At 38.5% G+C, this 23,740-nt stretch overlaps 1 protein-coding gene across 1 annotated transcript in view; it reads left to right on the top strand.

Moving 5' to 3' along the window:
• The window catches only part of LOC104165442 (receptor-type tyrosine-protein phosphatase mu-like), a 32,593-nt gene extending 9,162 nt beyond the window's left edge, over nucleotides 1–23,431 (top strand). Inside the window, exons 2-4 of the mRNA XM_009705083.1 lie at nucleotides 1,974–2,052; nucleotides 5,099–5,214; nucleotides 23,133–23,431. Coding sequence (XP_009703385.1) covers nucleotides 1,974–2,052; nucleotides 5,099–5,214; nucleotides 23,133–23,321 — 384 coding nt within the window. The 3' untranslated portion in view covers nucleotides 23,322–23,431. The remainder of the gene's footprint in view (nucleotides 1–1,973; nucleotides 2,053–5,098; nucleotides 5,215–23,132) is intronic.
• The last annotated feature ends 309 nt before the right edge of the window (nucleotides 23,432–23,740 follow it).

Genomic DNA, 23,740 nt, shown 5'->3' with positions numbered 1-23,740 from the left:
GCCATGGTTCTCACGCCCTGCAGTCTTTCAGATCTTCTCTGTTTTGAATAGGCTTGGTAGCTCTTCAGGAAATGGAGCAGTCTCCTCCTCCTTCCAAGGGCATCAGCATAACCATTTTTTCAGAGAGGGTAACAGAAACTGAGAACGTACAACTGTTTGTCACATTTGTTAATAAAGAGAAATGCTTGTTCTTTTTGCAAAGTTCAGTGAGTGAAAACAGACCCTGCATTCTGGGTCTTGCACTGCCATCAAAACTTGGAGTTACTTTGTGCGCATCACCTGTCTTTTTTTTGTTTCCATTTCAAGGCTGTTAAGATGAACCAAGAATGATCATGGTTGGAAAAGCTCTTTCAGGTCTTTGAATGCAAGTTATTCTTTAAGAGCTTCTGCTTTTTTCTTCTTTGTAGGAAAGAGATGCTTTGAAATATTGAATGGTCTTGCTCTGGATGCTCTATCGAATGCTGGGAGCCAAATCCATACCCTGTGCACTCTGTTGCTGTGGAAATTTAAGCACCATCAGAATGCCATCAGGCATTTAGAAGGCCACAGGCTGGTGCTTGTGACTGAGCAATCCTTCTCTTGCAGAACTTGTTTCTGCAAAATTTGTTTGGTGGCTTTTGGACTTTCCTCATTGCTGTCTTGTGTTTTCTTGTTGCTGCTTGGCTCATCCAGGGTCAACATTGGCACTGTCGGTTGAAATGTTTGCATAGACAGGAGGCAGAACTAGAATGAAGGGTAGTTTTTTCCTTGTTAGGCATGTGGAGTTAAAGCCTTATTTACGGCAATTTTGCTCCAGTGAGAATGGGAGGGAGGAAAGAACAGAGTTTAGGAAGAAGATATCTGGGAGAGAACAACAGGATCAGCGTCCACAGACAGAGCAATGACAAAGAGTGGAGAAGGCAGAGGGAAGAGGTGGTGAAGAATTTGCTCACCTCAAGGTTTGTTTCAAAATCAGAATTGGTGCTCTGCCAGTGTGTTTATTCAGCACCAGGAAACTGTGATATAATATTACGGGGCTGTATGTTATCCTTGTGATGTGTTTGCATTCTGTATCATTCTCTTTCTGCTGAAATAATTGCAGCAAAGGATATGATACGTAGTGTCCTGCATCTGTTCCAAGGTCAAGTACAGCATATGTGTGAAAAATAGTTTCTAAACTTTGTCTTCGTCGGTGTGCTTCCTGAGACAAGTTACAAGAGGCAGTTAGAATTAACATTCCAAGCAAAAAGGAAGCATTAAAAAAAAAAAAAAATCACAACCTGGATTTGAGCATGAACTTTTCGAGCATTGGTTTGAAAATGTACCTGCTGACGTTACTGGCATATTTTCTTCTATTCCACAAAAACATTCTTGGGCTGTTCAAAGCTAAGGCTGCCAAAGTTCGGAGAGGTTTAATTTTGAGTGTACTTAATTCAGATGACAAGAACAGTCTATTTATTTTGTGACCTATTTATAGCCATTAAACAAACCGTGGCAAATGGATCTGCTTTACTTAATTCAGTACATTTGGTGGAAGATTAAGAGCATGGAAAATACATTCATGGTAATAGGTATATTTGTGTCTGATACCGTGCAAATCTCTGTGTAGTGCAGAACTGTAATATTTTAAATAAAAGTAGGAGTTTACTCTGCAAGACAAAGAATTGAAAATAAAATATGAATCTTAATACTTAAGATGATTATTAGTTAACTACTTTGGCAGATCAAATAATGGGGGCATTTGATTATTTCTCATTGCGACCTATATGTGATCACACTTGTAAATCTCCAAAAGTAGTATAAACATGAAAAAATATGATTTACGTTCTGGTTAATTTTAATAAAAGCAACACATTTTGAGGTTTTTTTGATTGTATTTTGTTTCGAGGTGTTCCAAGCATGTTCAAAGAGTTGATGTATTTTTCCCTAACAGAATATTTTTATATTCCGTGTGTTACAGAGCTGCTAACTGAAATTCTCCTTTTGCTTCTCAGGTTGTTTTTGAAGTGGTCACTTCAGGTCACCCAGGATATGTGGCTATTGATGAAGTGAAAGTTCTAGGACATCCATGTAGTAAGTACCTATCAGCTATTTTAAAACCAGGCCCCTAAAACGAATGTGCCACTATGCTTCAATAAATGTGGAGCAAAAGATAAGGAAAATGTCAGAAAACAATGTCACTGCTATAAATATAGGCTGAGTATGTGCGAAGTGTTGCTAGCATTTGAGCAGCGCACCTTAATGGCTTTAAAGACATCTCTTATGTGCACCTTGGGTACAGCGCTTGGCATGAGCCCCAGACCCTAACTGGGCCATTTAATGACTCCTTCAGAACAAAGGTTGTCAAGATTTGTTGACCAGTTTTCTGTCTGCATCAAAAATTCGGTGCAGCCACAAGCTGGGACATTAGTGAGAGCAGATGAACAACACAAGAGCTGAATATATACGGTTATTTTTTCCAAGGCTTAGAAGGAAGAAAACTCAGCTGGCTGCAGGCTGAGGCTTTGCCGAGCAAGGTGACTTAGGGTACTTCCTGAGATTCCTGGCTCAATTTCTGCACTGTTTTACTTCCTTATGTTTTGGATATGGTTCCGTATCCCATGATTAAAGATTCCTGGCTCAATTTCTGCACTGTTTTATTTCCTTATGTTTTGGATATGGTTCTGTATCCCATGATTAAGGATATGTAATGCTTACCTATCTTATGTTCTTTTAAAACACATGTTGAAACAAACCCATGTAAATTAAAGCTTTAATATAGTAATCCAGATGACATTGAACAGAGTACTTAAATAAATGATTATTTCACATATTTGCTGTTTGTTAAATAATGTGTATTAAGATCATACATGGAATTGTAGGTTGTAATCTTATTGACCAAATGACAGAGTGGGGAAAAAGACACCAAATTTTGTGTAATTGTTCACCTTCTTCTCATACCATATTGCGCTTGTATGCATTCTTGTGGCTTGTAAGTAAGAGCTGTGATTTAAAATAAAAAGTCGTTTATCGGTTAGTACCAGAGTACCTCATAAAAATGGTTTTAGTGTTCGTGGCAAGAAGACACAGGCATTTCTTTAAATATGGAGACAGTTATGCAGAATCAGCAGCTGTTATTTCTGAATCACTTAATTCTAATAAACACAGCAGGCTCTCATGTTGTTAGACAGTATTTGTGCTTCTGCATTTTGAATTTATATCTTTGGTTCAGGTAGGGTAAGTCTAAAGCAGCATTTTATCAGCATAGTAATTTTTCTTATACAGGTTTTGGGAGGTTTGATCTGTGCATTTGTACCAATCAGTTCTCAAAACCTGCAAGTAGCTCTTGTTCATGTGAGTTACAACTCACAGTGTGTAGAGTTCTAACCTGACAGTGTTGAAATGTAAAAGTTCTTTGATGAAGTAATTACAATGTTAGAAATTAAGACATCAAACCAGTTACGTTGTCTACAAGAAAACTGAGGAAGTGTGAAAGTTGGAATAGAACTACTGTGTGTCTAAAACTTTGCAAGACATAATACTGTTCTTCCTGTGTATTGCCAGAAAAAAAAACTTTTGGAATGATTAACTCTTTAAACAAAAATTGAAATGGGAAAAGTGTTTGCTAGGCAGTTGTCTGGGTAGTACGAACAAAGACCAAGCAGAAGGCAAGTTGCAAGCATGTAGAACTGAAAGGGATGAATTGGGGTGAGTGGATGATTGGGGCTTTTCTTCTGTGTGTGTGTGTTTATTTTTAAAACTTAGCACCCCTCTCCACTTAGGAGGTAATACAGAAAGGCTAGTTTTCCAGAGTTTAAGACCAAACAAAAAACCAAGTGGAGTAAAAGCAGATGTAAAAAAAAAAAAAAAGTGACTGAGAAATGGGGAACTTACTGAAGAATTTTACTGGATAGTCAGACATTAATAGTTAGATAGGCAAAGAAGAGGATGACTTTGGCCTAAAGTCTGTCTGTCCTAATTGGGAAGTATTTAAGAAAGAAAAAGCAGTATGTCTAATAACTTTGCCATAAGGACAGTTCTCATGAAAAGATTTTCTTCCATAGTTAGGTACTAATTTGGGCTATTTTATTCCATCTCCTCCTTCTTATACTGCCTTGCACTGGATATTAAGTAACTTTTTATTGAATTCTGGTAGCTGGCTATTTATAAATTCTTTAAAACTGCAATTTCTCCTGGTGATAAGGTCTTGTAAGAAAATGTCATCAACATTTTAAATAGTTGTGATGCTCTGCTAGAAAATGTATGTTTAGTTTGCCAGTTTGTTGCTAGTACGAATATTCCCATGTCTGAAAGTCATGTTCAGAGCCTGGCTTGTCTGCTAGTATAGCCAGTGCAGTAAGTCCCCTTGCCTGCAGTGAGATGTGAACGGTTGGGGAATACGGCCTTTTCAAGGATAGGTTTCTGTATCAAACTTCTGTTTTTCTGTGTCATGTGGTTGACTCTTTCGAGTAAAATGAAAATACACATGCTATCTTTCCTCCTTCAGTGGACATAGTTCTTGTTTGAAGATCTGTTTCATTTCTTAGTTTATTTGTAGCTGTAGTACTTTATTTTTTACTAGGAGTGTTTTCTCTTTCTAAATGAAAAATAAGTACTGGCATGGAGAATGCGTTTTGTTTTGATTTTTTTATGCAGTGTTGTTGAAAATGATTGTGTTTAAAGAATACAACTGTAGTTGGTGAGAAGTGTTATGTTAGTATTGTAGCTGTTTGGTGTGCTACATTTCTGAAGCATCTCTGCTATAAACTCTGTACCTGATTAAAAAGAATAACCTGTTTCCCTGACAATATCACTCGACTTCTTACTGTTTTGTTTAGTTGGTAGTTTAGGTATCTAACAGGGTTTTGTTCAAAACGTAATTAGTTTCCAATATGATCTTTATTAATAGAGTGTTATTGCAAGAGGGATGCTGAGCTAAGATAATTTACCCAGCAGGAACAATTAAATAGCACCCTTCTCCTCTGCTTTTTCCCAGGTACGAAAGTAAACCAGCCTCAAATCTAATGTGTAGTCAGTGATTTGAACCTTTTAAAGCAGGGCTATTTCACTTCTTCAGTGTATTATTCATAGCCAGTGCTTCTATGTTGCATAACTTCAATACTTTATCTTCTACCAACAGCAAAAACTCCCCATTTCTTGCGTCTTCAGAGTGTGGAAGTCAATGCAGGACAGTTTGCTACTTTTCAATGCACTGCCAATGGTGGAACGGACTCAGGTGACAGGCTCTGGTTACAGGTAATTTCTGTCTTTCCTAATGCACTGAGATCTGGGGGGAGGGCAGTTCGTCACTCTGAAAGGAATGTAAAACATGAAAAAGGATAGGGCTGTCCATTTCATCAATAGTAGATTTTATAGCGCCTTTGAACTGCTGCATAGTAGGTGTTCTGTTGTAGAAAATTATACTGGAAGACTTTCCTCCACAAAGGTACTGGTTTTGTTACATGTGGCGATCACGAGGAAAGGCTAACTCCCCGAGGAAGAGCACATGACTTTCTCATAATGTCTATGCTGGCTGACTGCAGCATTACGCATAACGATTTTCTTGGCTTACCTCTCTCTTGTTCGGTATTTTCAGGTAAAATTGGATTCTTGCTTTTTAAGTCTGGAGAAGACCAGTACAGCAGTCAAATCTGACCTCCTATATTATAGAGCCAAGGAATCTTACCTGTATTCATCAGGTCCACAATTTTTTACGTATTCAGTAATGTAGCTTCTAGACAGGTGACAGATCTTGATTTAAAGACTGTCTCCAACTCAAATTTTTTCAGTAAGGACAGTCTCCCCTCGTCCATATGTGTAATCTTGTATCAAAAAAATGCATCTTACTTGATCTCTTTTAGTAATGGGGGTGCAAGTTTAACTCCTGTCTTGCTGCCATCATTCCAGAGTTGTCTGTACTCTACAGCAAACAATAGACTGTATTTGGACTTAGCATTAGGGATGTACCAACCTCCAGATCCCTATGCTTTCCATACGTGAAAAACAATATGCTAGAACTGGAGCAATGTCTGTGAGAAGGAAATAAGGATGCCTAAAGCAATACCTAAGGAGATCAGTCAGGTGAAACTGCAGTATGTGAAGAAGGAGAGAGAGGAGAAATTGAAACCATGTAACAGGTGGGACTTAGAGATGAAATTCTCTGGTTTTGTTGTTTAAACAACAATTTCAGGCTTTTACTATAGCTTTCCTTTCACATTGTACTTGCTGCAAAATTTCATCAAGCATTTTGGAAATGATTCATTTAAGTGTGATAGGTTAAACAGCTGAGTTATAAGAAAACTGGTGCACAAACAAATAAGTAAAACCACTTGAAAAGCAAAGACTCATATTTATCTGTATACGAATGATGAACTGTTATGTCTACCCAGAAAGAGCCTGATCAAATACGGTAGAAGGCAATGGAAATCTCCTTTGTTTTTATTTGTGTTCGCATGGGTATTTTCAACCTCTGTGCTGATATAAGGCTGATATTTCTCTAATGCTCCAGTCCTTTGAAGCCAGCATTACAGTGTTGAATTGGTAGAATTAGAGTCCTGTCTTTCCTAAGCCACTGAGATTTTTTGAAAGAATGATTTTTCCAGTCATGAAAAGAGTTTGGCACGTATGAGAAAATAATGGGTTGCTATTTAATCAATGATAACCTTTCTGGAACCTTTGCATTTTTGCGTAATGCTCTTTTGTAAAATTGAAGGTAGAATTCAATATAGGGAAATCCTGATTCCATTCAGTTTTTCTATAGATTTCAGGACAGTATAATTTCAGCTTTAACTTTTTTGCGCAGAATTTAGGATGCATATAAATTCTTTGCAAGGCTAGGACATAATTTCTTTGTTTTAGAAATTAAATATCCTTCTAAATTTTATGTAATATAAAATCATTCTTCTTAACAGCAGTAGCAGTTCTGGAATATCTTTGCTGAGCTTTGTTAAGTGATTCCTTGTTTATCCATGATTATGAGATTATTTTTTTTTTTCCCCCCTCTCTATATGAAGGATGAGAAAGTAGTGACAGATTGACTTTTTGAGGCATTTTATCTTCCTACAGGGCCACTGTTTATTAATCTTGCCCATACAACTACAGGTCCCTCTGGTAATCAGTCCAAGGTTGTGCAAATTCCAGGTGTGCCTTTGTGTAAGAATATTTAAAAAGTTGACAGGATCTCCTGGATAGCTTGGATTTATTTTTGTACTTGTTTGCCAGTTTCCACAGATGTCTGCTGCAACTTACGGTAAGACTGATCAGACAGCTCCGCGTGTGGAATGCTGCAAATCAAGGCTATGAGATACAGTTCCCAACAGGATTAGCTGTATTTTAGTGTACTGGGTCGCTGTCGGGTAACAGATTCCCCAGGCCTTGCAGTTCTCCATCAATCAACTGAGACCATCTGGTTTCATGGTGTGACATTGGGGAATTTTGTATACGCCTGCTTACAACATCTCGTGACGCTGCCACAGGTCCATGGGTACAATGCAGCTATCTGTAATAGCTGTGAGAAAACATGGTATCTTCTACATCATATGACTGGTTAAATGGACGTTAAAGATCCTTTCGTTCCCAGTAACAGTAGAATCAATATTCAACTACAAAACATCTTAAAAGACATTCTTACGTACACTAGAGCCAGAATGAAATGAGCACCGTTCTCTGGAGACATTTATGCTAGCGCTTAACTAACAGGGATTCAGGTTTTAGTGATACGACAAACGGGCAGTGCAATCTCTCTGATAGGCCTGGTTTGTCCACCAGTAATATTAAGCCCTTTCTACCATCCTTTTAATGGTTTGTTTCTTTAAATTTATAAAACTTTAATGGCAAACCATAGTAAATAGATAAATATATAGTTGTGTGATTTTTGTCAGGGGCTTCTCAGCACTTCTGCCATGTAAGTCATATGAGGAGGCCTAATCTGTTCGGATTTGGCAATTCCAATGTATTGTGAGATCATTTGCTCGCAAATGATTTCCAGTACCTGTCTTTTTTTTTTCCAGATTCACATTGTTAGTCTGAAGTACGGGTAAGTTGCCAGGGTGAAATCCCAAACCCACTGACTTCAGTGACGTTTCTGACTGTTTCCTGTAGTGGCAGGATTTTACTCCTGTACTTCTCTCTCTTTTATATAGTACCTCTGAGCTGGTATGCAGCAGAAGACTTCAAGTTTAGTAGTACACATTTTTCTGGCAAACAAATATTTTACTTTTTACAGTCTGTTAGACTGTGAGGGATATATGTTCCTTAAAACAAGTGAGTAATTGTAACTTGTTTGGTTATTTTAGTCTCCTTGCCTTTGCTGAGTAGTTGTTGGAAACAGCATAGATGTTCTTAGTTTAATAATGCCTGGGCCTTGAGCAGTCCTAAGTGAAATCCATAGATCATATTTTGTTTTCCTCCTTTTTTTTTTTTTTCTTTCCAAGCCTATCCCACTCTTATTCCCTTTGGAATATGAAGTCTATTAATTTATGGAGTATTATGGAAATTTTTGCAATTGAAAGGGTGATAGGGGAACCACAATTCATAGGTTAGCTGCCCAAATTAGACCACTGAGCCATGAAATTTGTTTCATGATGCTGTGATCAGTATTTACCATTTGGGGAAAGGGAAGACAGAAAGCTGTTTACCTATTCCATAGTGCAGTGCTTTGCAAGAAAAATATTTTTCCTGATCCTGCTAGGCAGCTGTGCACCCTAGTGCATGAGGTATGATTGCAGGCTTGTCAGATAATCTGACAACAAACTGGGGGTATTTTCAGTGATATCATTTCAAGTTAAAGTCCAGCAAAAGGACTCAAAAAAACAGCATCGTACAAGTTTATTTTTGTTGTTATAACTAGCGTCCAATTAATAAGGTCATTGGCTAGATTGTATGTTTATAAATTCAGGTCCTTGTTAGCTTATGTTCTAAACATAAACATACCTTAAAAATAAATCTGATGACAGTAATGAAGGAGTGTTTATAATTAACAGATGTGTCCCATCTGCTTACGTTTTCTTTATCACATCTGTGGACAACACAAGTTATTGTCAGTATGGGATGACTCTTTCTATGCCGTTGAACAGTTGAGCAAAAATGCCTTTCCTGTGCTCTTCCCTGTGCTCCCACTGAAAGGGCTGTAGCAATTGCTATAGTTTATTTTCAGTTAAACAAATTCCTCTTTGAAACTACAAGCTGCAGAAGTTGACACCAACAATAAGATAAAGCTCTAGACATTAAAGGACCTGGGAATCCCATGGAATGGAAATACACTTCAGAAAAAAAGCCCTAACATTTGTAGGTGGGAGCCAAAGTTAGAATTTGGAAAGAAATTAACATGTGGAACACAAAACAGGTTATGATCAAGTGAAAGCAGCAGAGACAATGTCTTCTGAAAAGCTTGTGCTAGTATTAGTATTTAGTAAATTGGTACAAGAAACACAAATCTGTATTACAGGAGAAAGAGGGTAGAATACTTTTTTGGAAGTAACCTTCTTTTGCTGCATCCTAGAACACGGAAAAAGCAAACATTTTGCTTTCCACCAACATCTTTAAGCCAGGAATCTAAACTGTAGCTTGGAAATTATAATGAAGTTTAGAAAAATAAAGATTTACTTAAAAACAGGTAAATTTCTTCTACTGCAAGCCCAATGTATGCACATCCATAGATTTTCTTCTCTACAAGTGTATGAAGTTTGAACTGTCATGTATTGAATATTTACATATACAAAATATTATGTTTAATAGTAACTAAAATTAAAATTATTATCAAGTGAAAACTACTTAAATATTAAAATAAATGTTTCTAAGGCAATACTTGGGAAAAGCTGTGCCTCTGCAGCCTTAAAAGTCTGAACCTCTGGAGCCTACCTTTTTTAAGCTACATGCTAACATCTCTTTTTCCTGCAGAATCCCCGTCTCGTTCAGTATAGTGGACATATTCAGTTGATGAATAACTCCTTAGTATGTGGGTTCCTTCACACAAGTGTATTTAGGCCTTCACTTTGCATACTAAATACTATCTAAATCAGTTCTGAAAAGATGTTTATTAATTTTCTAATGGAATCTTTACTACTAATCTCAGTGCTTCACAATATTAAGTTGTTTCTGTGGGATGGATTGATATGATCTTCATTTTATGGTTGAGGAGCGCAGACAATGAGAAACAAAAGCAAAATGTATCTTTTACTTTTGGAAACAGGCTCTGAGACATCTGGACCTGCTTCTCTGCATGTAAAGCACCGAGCATGTTCCATGGTTGGTGTCTGCTGATGTTGGTTGCAATAGCAAGTGGCCAGTACTTTGGGGAATTGACCTCGAAGACCGAAATTAGGCATCTAGAGTATGAGTACACAGTTAAAAGAGTCCTGGGAAAGTTTAAGCGACATGACATACGACATGACAGAGGCATATCTGTTACATGATGGAATCATGCAGATTCTGCAGTTGGCTTGTTCATTCCTTGGCGTCTCAGGCCTGGCTCCGTCTTTTCATTTTCCCACCCCCATCTGCTGCCACTTCTAATTTGCAGCTGGTTCATTCAGTTCCCTCTGCATGCTACTTGTTCTTAGAACGATCTGGAGTGTAACTTCAGGGACATTGCTGTTCAGATGATACCCAGGTCTCACGAATTTCCATTTTAATATCAAACCCAATCTTTTGATACTGATTTCTGAAGATTTGTTATAGCGTCACTAAATATGTGGCAATTGCATTTTTCGGAGACTTGTACTTTGACTCAGTGTGGGCAGCCTTTCTTGAGAGAGGTTCCTCGAACAGTGGAAGGCTATGGTTGATGAGAAAGAGAGGTCAGCACTTCACTGAAGTAGTGTATTTTTCCTAGCCTCATTCTAAAACATGGTTGAAATTCAAATAATTATTGAAAAATGTAATTCTCAGACACATAACTTTCATTGCAGAAGTGCAGACCTAAGAGTAAAAAATTTGTTGAAGGTAAGCAAATAACAATAGGATCTCAGGATATGTCTGGCAGCTGTAGTGAGCGGCACCATCAGACTTCCCAATAGCAAGAGCCTAAGGGGTGTTCTCTGACAGAAGGGGAGAGGCTGAAATCTTTCATACTTATGGTTTATGCACGCAGAATGCATGCTACTTCATTTGCAGCCAAGAAACTAAGAACAGTATCACTCTATTGGACAGTCTTCTCTGCCCTGTATAAACAATTTATTACCTGTTAATACAAGATTTGGCTTTTCCTCTTGTTCTTCCTGAAACCTGTCTTTCACCTTGTTTAGTTTATCTTTATTTGTATCTTCAGTTATCTTTTACTGAAGGTATGAAGAGTATGAAAGATTTTATTCCTCTATATACAAAACTACAAAACCTGTGTGCATTATTTATTATTTATTTAAAGGAAGAGATATAATCCTGTGTTAGATGGAGTTCTGGAAAACAGATTGTTTTCCTTAGGAATACACACACACACACAGATGAGAGGTATCAAAAACATCCTTGTGAGAATGCAGAACCAGGGCAATGACTCCTGGCAAATTATGAAAATAAAAAATATTTATAGGATATACAAAGTAGTTTGCATGTGTGTGTGCATGTGCTTGTTTATGTAAATCATATAAAGTATCCCAGAAGGTGAACCGAAGTCCTAGACTTTCATAAGAATTTTTTGTTATGCTGTAAACTCTCTGAAGCTTTCACGTAATTGCCGTTTTCATTGCTAAGTCTGGAAGCACTTGAAGAAGAAATGTTTCAGCCTTGAGGAAAAAATATTTCAGCCATTTTTGAGTACTAAGCCAGTGAAGCTGTATTTTACCTGTTAAAATTAAATCATACACATTTGTAACAACTTAGTGATGCAAACAGGTGGAACTGTTAAACTGTTCAATGAGATAGGCCTAAAGATGATGTTCTTCATTTAATATTTAATATTAAACAAAAATAGTTTGGGTTTGATCAGTAGGTGCTCTTGTGTACTATGGGAGTGCAGGAGATCGTTCTTCCTCCTGCTCATAAATGGCTCAGTCCTCCTAGACTGATCGAACCACCTTGTGCATAGCAAATTGTCTTGGGTCCATTGAGTTGAGAAGAACTTTAATGACATCAATGAAGTAAAGATTTTGCCAGGACTACACACATCCTGATTCGTGTGCATGCTGATGGGTTTTTTTTGTAGATAACCTGAGGTGATTTTACTGTCAGAAGGATAATTAGTGCCCTGTAGGAACGGGCACTATCTGTTACTGAATAGATGAAAGTTAAACTTTTTTAAATAACTCTGGTAACCATTTAATATTATTCACAGTTTTTGGTATGTTAATTTCTTTGTGTCCCCCTCTCCACTCCAATATATATTTAGTGCCTTTCTTGCAGTCAAGACTCTCTATTTTCTTTCATAAAATGTGACAGAAGGATTTAGTTTAATTTACATTTCCCTAAAGAGAGGCATAAGAAAGAAAAGTAACAAATCTCAGCTTTCTAAACATCACTTGAAACTTACAAAATTTTAAAGGATGTGTATTTTATTGTCATTAGTCAGTTTTAGTTGCCTTTCATTAATTGCATAGTAATCTTACTATATGACAGAAAAAGTGCTATGAACAGCAGAATACAGGAGACTTGTGGTGTGTGTCATGTCTGTTACCCAACGTCTAAGGAGCTATGATCTTTGATGAAGACTTCTCCTTCATTATCTGCCTTAAATATGAATTGTCTGATGCCTATAATGTACTTTAGCTTACGGTTTGGGTAACTTTGCAGAACTGTGCTGTTTATTTTTACAGACATGGTAAGAACTGAAATAGTCCTTCAAATTTGCCTGGATTTTGTTGGGAGGCCTTAAGTTCTTTGAGGAGAAATGAAAAAATAACACATGTACGGACAGCCTGACTGTTCTTACCAATTTCCTTACCTTAGGCTAAAAAAGAAAGAAAGAACAAAACAAAACAAACCCCAAACCATGTTTATATTTGGCTAGTAGAAAACCTTGTGCACATGTTAGCAATTGTGTATAGCATTCATTATGTATACTGATTGTAATGGATAATAAAGCATTATAGGGACAAGTCACTAGTAGTGAACCTGGGAATCGATGCTGGGACAAGAGCTGTGGAGCCTCTTCACTAGTGGCCTGGACGATGGCAGAGTGCACCCTCTGCAAGTTCACAGACAGTACAAAGTTGGGGGGAGCAGCTGATGCACCAGAGGGTTGGGCTGCCATTCAGAGGGACCTTCACAGGCTGGAGAAATGGGCAGAGAGGAACCTTATGAAAGTCATTAAAGGGAACGGCAAAGTGTCCTGCCCCAGGGAAGGAATAATCCCATGCACCACTACGCACTGAGGCCTGACAGGCTTCAAGGTAGCTTTGCAAAGAACCTGGTGAATGTGGTGGACAAGTTGACCGTGAGCTAGCCAGGTGCCCTTGCAGCAATGAAGACTAGCAGCCTCCTGGGCTGCGTTAGGAGGAGCATGGCCAGCAGGTCGAGGGAGGTGATCCTGCCCCTCTGCTCAGCGCTGGGAAGACACATCTGGAGTCCTGGGTCCAGTGCTGGGCTCCCCAGTTCAAGAAAGGTACGGCCACACTGGAGGAGGGTTAAGGGACTGGAGGATCTCACATTCAAGGACAGTCCTGGGACTGTTTAGTCTGGAGAAGGGGAGGATCAGGGGAGATCTTGAAAGGAGTAGAGATGACAGAGCCAGACTTTTCTCAATGGTATTTTCTCAGTAGTGCCAGGACGAGAGGTAATGGGCACAAGCTGAAAGGTCTCCGTCCTCAGAGATACTAAGGAAATTCCACTTCAACATAAGAAAAAAAAAAAATTTTATTGTGTTCAAACACTGGAGCAGGTTGCTTGGAGAGGCTAGAGGGTCTCCGTCCTCAGAGATACTAGAAGTGTAGCTGCATGCAGTCATGAACAACTTGCTGTAGTTGGCTCTGCTTTGAGCAGGGCGCTAGGACTACATGATCACCAGAAACGCCTTCCAACCACAGTTATTTTGTGATAATATTTAAAAATCACTGTTCTTATCTGTAGCATTTAGCAACTTTACTGATAAGGAAGTACTGAAATGGAGTTTTTTCGGTGAGGCGAGATGTGTGCCTATGTACATGCACTGTTTTTCAGTAGTTGATTGGATTCCTCTTTTTTCCCAGTTTAACCTCTTGATCTGTCTTTTCAGTTAATTTCTATTTCTGTCAGTGTACACTTCTTAGTTCTTACTTTACTTCTGTCAATCATAAAGGACGAGAAGGGAAATTCTCAGCAAGAAGAGCACACAGAGGAAACCCAGCAAAGCAGTTGGGTTGGGGCTTTGGCTATCAATGAACGCTGACCTATTAAACCTCTGTTCACAGATTCCAGCAATTTATGTGGGAGGAGTAGTGTATTGCTAGGAGAGTGTCGGAAATACAAAGTCATCTGTTAATGCAGAGGCTGCAGACTAGTACTGCGTATAAAATGCCAGTAGTATAGAAAGTGGCGAAAAGAAGCTCCTTTTCCTATGATTTACGAGTGTGAAGTAAAGAAAATGCAAAGAATAGGTACTTTGAAGCATTTGTGGAACAATGCATGTTATCTGTATATCCCTGTCCCTTGTCACTTACATAGTTTTTACAGCACAAGTCTATAAACATCTGTGTACAATACTGTGTTAGCTAGTTGGGTTTGTGTTTATTTTAATTCTGCTTGAGGTTTAATTTGCACAAACTGCCACAATAATTTTTAAGAGACAGACTTCAATTTTTCTAATTTTTTTGCATTTGAAGAACTTTGATAAATTGTGATAGAAGGATTTAGTTTAGTTTCCATATTCTCCTTCCCTAAAGAGAGGCATAGGAAAGAAATGTAACTGATCTCAGCTTTCTAAACATCAGTTGAAACTTATAAGATTTTGAAATATGTTCACATGTATTAGAGATCTTCAACCAAATTTTTGGAGCAAAGTATCTAAGTTTATTTTAATTGTTCCTCTCTAGCTGTAAACAATTGCATATTCTACAAGCTTTAGACCTTAAGACAGTATATATTTAGATTGTATGAAAAATCAAATACATTTTTGAATATGTATACCTAAACTTCCAAACCAGTTCCTCTTACGAAAGAGTTGTTAGGGTAGATGCTCATCCTTTGAGGAAAACGAATGCATTGCTTATGTGACAGGCTTTGTTGTGAACAGTTACATCTCTTCCCTCTGGGCAGCAGGGCTGAAGGCCCATCACACTTAGAGCAATCCTTTCTCTCCTCAGTCTGTTGGGATGCAGTCTACCTTTTTCGATATTCTTGTCTGAATTTGAAAATTAAGCGACCCAAGTAGTGTTCTTTTTTCAAGAAACTCAGTGTGTTATGTTAATCTTCCAGTTATTCTGCCATGTTAAATAGTATAGTACGTGGTGATTAGCAAACCTGAGATAATGGAACAGTTGATCTGTGCCACGGGGGGCTGGTTAAATTCAACTTGCTTTTCAAGAGCGTGTTAGGTATGCCTGTTTCTGGACCCTGAAGACTGCCTTGGTATGAAGCACGGTTCAGCTGCAGTAGAATCGCTTAGGGACACATACGAGTTAGGCAGTTGATGAAGTAAATTCAATAAGCTTTCTGTGCTATGCTCTTGGACCTTTGGGAGAAAGAAACAGTGACCTTTACAATGAATACTCTAGTTAAAATGTACAAACTTACTTCTGGGAGGTATCGTGTTCAAATTGGAGTTGAACAGAGGCTTCTTTTTAAGACTAAGGGCTGTTGAAACTGTTTTGAGGCAAGGAGAACCAAATTAAAGATTAAATTAAATTTAACCCAAGGGGAAGACGGTAGGAAGGAAACAGAGCATTGGAGGAGGTGTGTGTTGGGGGTGGGAGCTGTTAAACTACGTGGCTGACCCAAGCACCTCCAGCCAGACCCCTTTACATTAGCTTCCCTGTTACCTGAACCAATGTGTACCTTCCTTACTACTGATTATTACTGCTATGGTTGTCTTTATTCACAAATTGCACTGTCACCGTTGCAGGGTTTACCTTAGCTTTCTCTAACCGTAGGCACGCACCTCTTCTTGCCATTCATTTCTCCCATTTGGAAGAATCTTTTCTGGAGGCCGTTGCCTCGCCCTTAACAGGGCATGGTTTCTTATCATCAAATACACGTGTGCTGCTTTTGTGGCTACTTCTTCCTTACCTGCCTTGTAGGACTCAGCATCACTTTGGTTTTGCCTGCTATTCTGGTTGTTTAAAACTTTGGCATAGACTTCAGGTTGTCCCCAGAACTTGTGTGTTGGACTTTCTTCATCCTATACTGCTTTTCTTCCCAAGAAGATATCGCTTTTCCAGTGAAGAGAATGTGGGATGTGAACGCACTGTTTTTCAGCTGTCCTGCTATGTACTTGGATGGAAAAGGCAGGCAAATCCCTGCGTTAGTATACTTCACATTGTGTGTACGGATGAAAATTACAGTGATGATCTTTACTTTCTCATTTTCTCCTCATCACTCTGCTTCTTCCCAGCCCCTCTGTAAGCCTGGCGTCTGCATAATGCCAAGCTAAAGTATTTAAAATCCTGTGTATGTTCTCTTCATTTTTTAGCAAGGTGTTCATCCTAACTCTTGGAATTTTTAATACAAATAAAAGGATGACGAGAAGTACTTAGCATTGCATATTTCAACGAATTAAGATACAGTGTTAGATTAAATGACTTTATAAGTAGGGCTACGAGTTCAGCAAAACACTGAGCAGATACATGGATCATTGCTGTAATTTCTATCCGAAGTATAAACCTCTCTGTTAGAGAGATGTTTCCTTGTGCTCTGTTTTCTCCAGATGTTTTCTGAGGATGTAGTTCCCTACAAGTCATTTTGTATTCAATTGTGTGCTATTAAAGATGAATGGAAAGAAGATTTGGAATTTTTACATATTTTATGAGTACTGATGAATTGTTAGAGAATATTAACTCTTCTCAATAGCTCTGGAATTTAATGTAAAAATAAAAAACATATTGAGCAGGGTTTGGGGGTTTTTGTCATTTTCAAATCTCTATGTAATACAACAGATTTGCTCCTGTCAGAATGATACAAAACAATTTCAGTATGTAAGCACAGAGTAACTCCTTTGGGTAAGTCACACTGAGTTTAATGACTCCAGAAAATGCAGTAATGTCTTCGTTTACTTTCTGTATGTTTAATTGTATCTTCAAATAGATGTCATTGCTTAATACTTGGTAACGTGACTCCTCGATGGGTAACTTTGGTAATATTTTACTATATTACCTGGCAGCTCCAGCCAGCATTTAGGTTTAGTCATAATAAACAGAGATTTATAGAGAGCTATGTGATTTGAAGAAAAGGCTCAGTTATCAAACATTGAAATATTGAAAGCTGAAATCTTTCTTGAAAGGTAAAATAGTAACATTTTGCTTGAATGCCTATTAGTTGCACATGGGGAGTGCAATCCTGGCTCATAGCAGCAGAATTCCAAATAGGACAGTAATAATCTTTTTCTAGCACGGCCTCATTACTTGAATGAAATACACTTGTTAACTTACACAGATGGAATAAATACAGGATAATCACAGGATCTGTGGTGGTTCTAATCTAGACTGACAAACAGTTGTCTTGGTTATGAAAGCAATTCTAGAAATTCAGAGGTAGAGCCAACAGGCTTAATTATTGGCATGATATGAACTCTGCGAAGCAATTTTGTTGAGGTATTAATTACTGTTTGATTTAGATTTTATACATATTTTAAACAAAATTACTTCTGGCACTGCTGATGTTATTTGAGATCCCACTGGTATGACTCTAATCACAATTTTATAAATGTGCATATTTGAAAGTGGGATAATGCAAACCCTTTCTTTTATTAAATGTATGAAAAGCTGCTTAATCTACCTGTGTATGGACAGAGAACGACTGGCTGATGTTTCCTTTTAAGTCTCTTCTGGCAAAATTGTTGAACATGCTTTGAGAGTGATTAATGCAGTGGTAGTGCTGGATATAACATCCCAGAACTTCAATCCCTTTGAATTACTGCTGCATTTTTGTTAAAAGTATTTCTGAAAGGTTTAATATATATCTTGTTGCTGCTAAATTGCTGTTCATTTAGAAGACTTAGAGTTAGTTCATTGCCTAAAAGAGACTGTAAGTCTAATTTAAATAACCATCAACCTAGTTCTTTTCATTCTAGCTTGCCTAAAATGGAAAAATAATGTGCATTTTAAAGTGCTTAAAGCTGTATCTGCATGCATTTAATATGCTGGTGCTAGCAATATGGATTTTCAAGCTTTGTATATCCTGAGGTTAAATTAAGGTTGTGAGGTTTTTTTATACCCTATATATTAAATGACATGTTGTTTAATAGAGAATTTATTCTTACAGTGAGTTACCAGTTACATATTTTCATTAGTTGGCTTAAATAGCATTTTTAAGTATGTGTATTTTTTTAAAAAAGCTTTCTCTGAGCATTTAAAAACGTACAGGTTGCTCAGCAGCCAATGGAATCTGCTGTTTTCGTTTTTGGATCTCAGCATCTTGCAGCCTGTTTTGTGGTCAGATTTCTTCTGCTCTAAGAAGGTTAGCTAGCTCTGCCCTGGGGACGTGGCCTTTGTAGTCCAAGCAGGTCTAGCATTAAACGGGTACGGCAGTTTCCTCTTTCCAAAGAATGAAGTGTCCTGTTCACACAGTTCACCGAGCCCCAGATTAAGCTAGCGGGCTTAATCTGTAGTGAAGCCTCGGTCTTTCACGTGGCAAAGCAGGGCTAAGAGAAAAAAGTAAAAAGAACCATATTTGTCTTTGAATCATATGTCAAACAAACAAACAAATAAACCCCACCCAGAAAACAGGAGGATACAACAAATTTACTCCAACAACCTGGGTTTTAATATAGAGTACCATAGTGTTGCACTCTAAATCATGAATTTTATACTCTTTTCTGGAATGGGATTAGTAAATTACAGACTTGTCCTTTTTTGTTTAATTCTCAATAAAATGTGGTGTATTTGTGAAGACTCAGGCTTCCACATAAAAAGTTGGAGTTTGCAAGACCTATCGGTAAATTTCAGAATCAATCTTAAAAAAAATGAGGTTAAGGTTTTAATAACTATAATTAGTAAAGCATTAGATCATAAGTGTTCTCTTTTATTTGTGGGACTTCAGAATGTGGCATTAGTGAGTGTTAAAAACTTCTTTGTGAATGCTACTAGAACTTTTCTTTTTTAAAATTGTAGCAGGATGTACCAATATGTTCGATGGACAAATGCTCATTTGATACAAGTAAGTTATTTCTAGCCATTCTATTGACAGTCAGCACTGAGAGCTTGTCATTTATCATACAATATGCTTAAAGTGGCCTGTTAAATATGGAAAAGAAAATATTATTGACATTGTCCTCCAAATTTTGGATAGTTCGCTAGTGCATAAAAGTGACCGCTGCCGTACCTGTGCAGCTTCCTGAAGATGCTGTGTGGTAACTCAGAGAGAACAAAATGTGCATCACAAATGAAGGGAGCGAAGCTGGCCCTGTGGGAACGGTTAAAACAGAAGCCATTCTGTATTCGTATATATCAAATTATAAATAGCGTTTTTTCAGAGCATTTGTCCGTTGCTGAAATAAGAGTTTGGGAGAGGTTGTAGGTGTGGTGGTTTGGTTTTGGTTTGTTTTGGGTTTTTTCAGTGTGCAGCCTTTTCACCTGTCTTCTCCAATGCCTGTGGATCGAACTTTTCTTATACTTGAATTCATTACCTTCGTTACCATTCCGTTATGCCCAGGCTTAAATCCGTTAGGCGGCTCTCCTGCTCATTTGCTGTCATCCCAGAAGAGAGGGAAGAGTTGCTCTCTTGAGCTGTGTTTTTTTCTTGTGAAAAGTAAAGCAATTATGTTTCTTAGTCTTTGTCTATTCCAGATACTATGCTTTCCTTGAAAATATTTTTCCCAAAGAAATTAAGGAAAAAAAATCTAGTTTTTTTCTCTTTTGAGTTCTAGTAGGAAATGTCATGCCAGTGATTTCTGTGGGACTGTTTGAGTTCTAACATATAATTAGATACTCTACACTTTGCCTCTGTGAGTTTGTAATGTTTAAGAGAAGTCAGTCAAGATAATCTTTATTAATAATAATCTCACATGTATTTTACAGGTGTGTTATAATAATAATAATAAACGCTTTTTACTCTGCAGCTCCTTTGTGGATTTTGAAGCCACTATTATTAACCTGTTTCACATGTGGATTTTGGTGGGGGACAAAAATGCCCAAATCCTCCGTAGATCCAAGCTGAGTTACATTCAAGGCTCACATAGCTTGTTAATTTGAGGAAAATGATGTGTGCCTCTGAAATGTGCTTTGGCTTCTCTCTTTTTCAGTCAAAATTATTGACATGCAAATGGATAGCATGTGTTGTGTGGCCATATGAGTCAATAATTTGATCAAATTAAGATTTCCTGTTGTAGAACAGAGGTTAAAACATTTGAAATCAGGCGAGATTAGTGTGTTCAAGAATCAGCAGAAGATGAAAAAGATTATGGGACCCCATTGAAATAATAATTTGTTATAAATGCTGCCCTGCATTGATCAGTTCTGATTTTCATTCTACATATGCGCAAAACAGATGGGAAATGAGTGGTATGGGGCCAGGTACCTGAGCAGTTCCCTTGGTGGCTGCTGGCAGTTTGTATGGCAACACCGGCTGCGGTGTTCAGGGTCTCTGTGGGGCAGGGGGAGGTCTGAGGGGGCCGGCACGGTAGGGGAGAGTCCTTGCGCGGGGCCGGCCGGGAGTGTGCCTGCGTCCTGCCTCTCTGTGCACTCCTCTCTTCGCCGGCAGAAATTGTCCTGCCTCATGGCATCGCCTAGTCCTTTCCCTTCACCTCTTTCTCCCTTTAACAGCGTCCGGTAGCCTTTCTTGGGTGGGAACAGCAAGAAACAGTTCTTAACATATTCAGACGGTTCTTCAGTTGTGTCGTAACTCGTGAAAGTCCTGGTAAATTCTGGATGCAGGTGCCTTGCGTGGCAGGGTGGGTGTCCCGTGCGGGCTGGAGTGCAGAGGGGCTTGTTCACACTCTAAATGAGCTGAGCTAGTTTGGGTACCAGAGCTAATTAGTGTGTGGCTGTATGTTGTTCCCTAGAGAATAACTTACCCAGTTTCTTGGCAGGATAAAATAGCCTGTGTAAAGCTTCCTGATGTTGCAACTAGAAAAAAAGGAAAACCTGGTGTGGGCGAATGTAGTGTAAGCACAAGACTTCGCTATGCACAGAGTCCTTAAAGAGTCTGAAAGCTGCAGAAACATACTTTAAAACCGTGTGGTTTGTGACTGGTCAGCAGCTCTGATAATTAGGATTAATCGTTTATTGTCTGAGGTAAAAAATAATGTTGCTTTTAAGATATATTCATTCTCCAAAGTCATCGTTAACCCACCCTGCTTGCTTCCCACTATCTGCAGCCATTCTTGCTAGAAGGATATTACAGTGGCAAACCCAGTAACAACAGTAGTTTTGAAATAGCAGCTTGAAATGTTTCTTTCCAAGTTTTGTTTCCGGTAACTGCTGTGCCATGTCAGAGAAGCGGGTTTATCAGCAGCTCAGAATTCTAGGAATTTTTAGGAGCTGGCAATTATTTAAAGTAGTTCTTAAGTAATAATTTAAGACTGAGTAATTTTTAAGGCATGAAGGTACATTCTTCTTTGGTCATCTTACAAGCATTCTTTTCTTTTAAATAAGCTGTGCATCACCCATGTTTATTTTTGAAGAGGAAGTAACTCTACCTTACTGTGCATGAGAATCAGTATTTACTGTTAATTATACTGCTTCTTTGGTATTAATGACATGATTAACTTTTACTTTGTTTTGTGATTTATGGATGAGTTTAATTTTATATGGCTGGTATTTGAAACTCTGGTTATAACGGGTATTTTGAAGGTACTTTCAACATAGTGGCAAGTAAAGGCCATAACAAAATGAGGTCAGTATTTCCTATATAGGTCTTAAATTCTGCTGGACAAACTACAAACTCTAGGGCGGACACCACCACCTGTGTGGTTGGTTTGTAGAAGCTCAGTGGTGCAGGACCCTTGCCCTGCTTGAAGCTCCTGAAGTCAGAAAAACCACTGAAAACAACGGGTATCGTTACCTAGCATCAGACTGTGCGTATGCCCTCCTGGAGAGAGCGACTTGTGGGACGTCCTTGTGGGGCTGCTCCAGGTCCTCTTGATGTTCTGATAATGGCCGTGGGCTTCAGTTTGTTGAAATCCGTAAAGTGCATCTGTGTTGTTTGCTTGTTTGACTAAATGTCGCTAGATTTTGCATATGGGTTTTTTTCAGGCAGCTCTAGTAATTTGGTGATCATAGATTTTTCTGAGAGTTTTTGAGTGTTCATAGTGCATGTATCCTATTTCATGGGCAGGTAGAGCATGAGTTCTGATGCAGATCTGAGAGCCAAGTCTCTCTGCCCTCGTTGTTGTGGCAGAGGACATGGTAAGATGTCATCTCTGCCTGCTTCTGTCTTCTACCCTCTCTTTTTCACTCCTCCAGCCATGCACCACATCACGTGAGGGAGCAGGCCGGTAGCGTGGCACTTAGGCTGGCCCTTGTGCTCCTCGGCTGTGACATGGCTCATTCTCGTGTGCCCTGCATGCAGTATGTTGAATTGAGGGCGAGACACTGCACAGAAGTAGAAACTACCCAGTCCCCAGTTTTGTGCTGAGGAAGGGAGAGATGGAGACAGCTTCGGCCTTGTTGGTCATTCGCCTGCTAAATCTGTGCCAAGTCTCTTCCTCCTGAGTTGCTGATAACCCCATGTGTAGGTGCTGCTTTATGAGAACCATCCCCTGACATTTCCCTGCAAGCTGTGCAAGTTGCATATGCCGAGTAGCAGATGCAGAGGGGAAGAGAAAGCAGAGACCAAGTATGCTAGGTTTCATGTTTCTTTAAAAGAAATAACTTTAAATATTTGTGTAAAGCAAGCCAAGCATGTAAATGTTACATTGCTCTTAAATCTTTCTATTAGTTAATCTATAAAGAGTTGAAAGCAGCTGTTCCAGATGAGTGGTCGCCCACTGATGATGAATGGTTTAACTCACATGGGAAGGCAGCAAAGTCTCACACAGTGTAAACATCTGCAAAAGTAACATACAGACTTCTGCTTTTGTCTTGCCTCCCTTCTTGGGGAACTTGAGAGAAATAAAATTGGTTGACAGTATTTTTTTTAATATGAATAACAATATTCTTTATTTTTGTTTCTTTGCCTAGGGTATCTATGTAAGGGATGCACCTTTGAGGGACATAAAAGTGTTCAACTTTCGCCGATTTGTAGCTCTTTTTAGTGTGGTAAATGCCACGAAGCGGGATGCTGGCAACTATCGCTGCATGATTCGGACGGAAGGAGGAGTTGGTGTATCGAACTACGCAGAACTGATAGTCAAAGGTATTTCACAATAAAAATCAGTATTTGCATGCTCAGTGTATGGAATAAGGACCTGCAGTTGCTAATTCAGTAAGAATGTCAGCCATGGCCTGGTAAAGTCGATGAGAGTTTCGATAAAGAGACTCTGTTTATGTAGATCTGAAGAGTCTATCCAGCTGTGACAATGGAATGATGGAAGAAGCCAGGGCTAATTAACCAGTTACTTATTGATTGTTGGTTTAAATATTTCCCCAAAATGCACTGTTTAGAACTATATGTCTTTAAAAAAATCTCGTAAAGGTATGAACGTAATACTGGCTATTTACCTCTTTTGTGGAGATTGCATTCTAAAAATATATTTACTGCAAAATATGAAAGATTTACTTTAAAATGAACACATAAAATACACATATTCCAACATACAGAGGGATGTTTTTAAAAACAGCAGGAAACA

This window comes from Cariama cristata, unplaced genomic scaffold, assembly GCF_000690535.1.
Source record: "Cariama cristata isolate BGI_N322 unplaced genomic scaffold, ASM69053v1 scaffold1008, whole genome shotgun sequence".
Lineage (NCBI taxonomy): Eukaryota > Metazoa > Chordata > Aves > Cariamiformes > Cariamidae > Cariama > Cariama cristata.
Note: the sequence above shows the minus strand (reverse complement) of the source record. Positions and strands in the feature narration are given on the sequence as shown.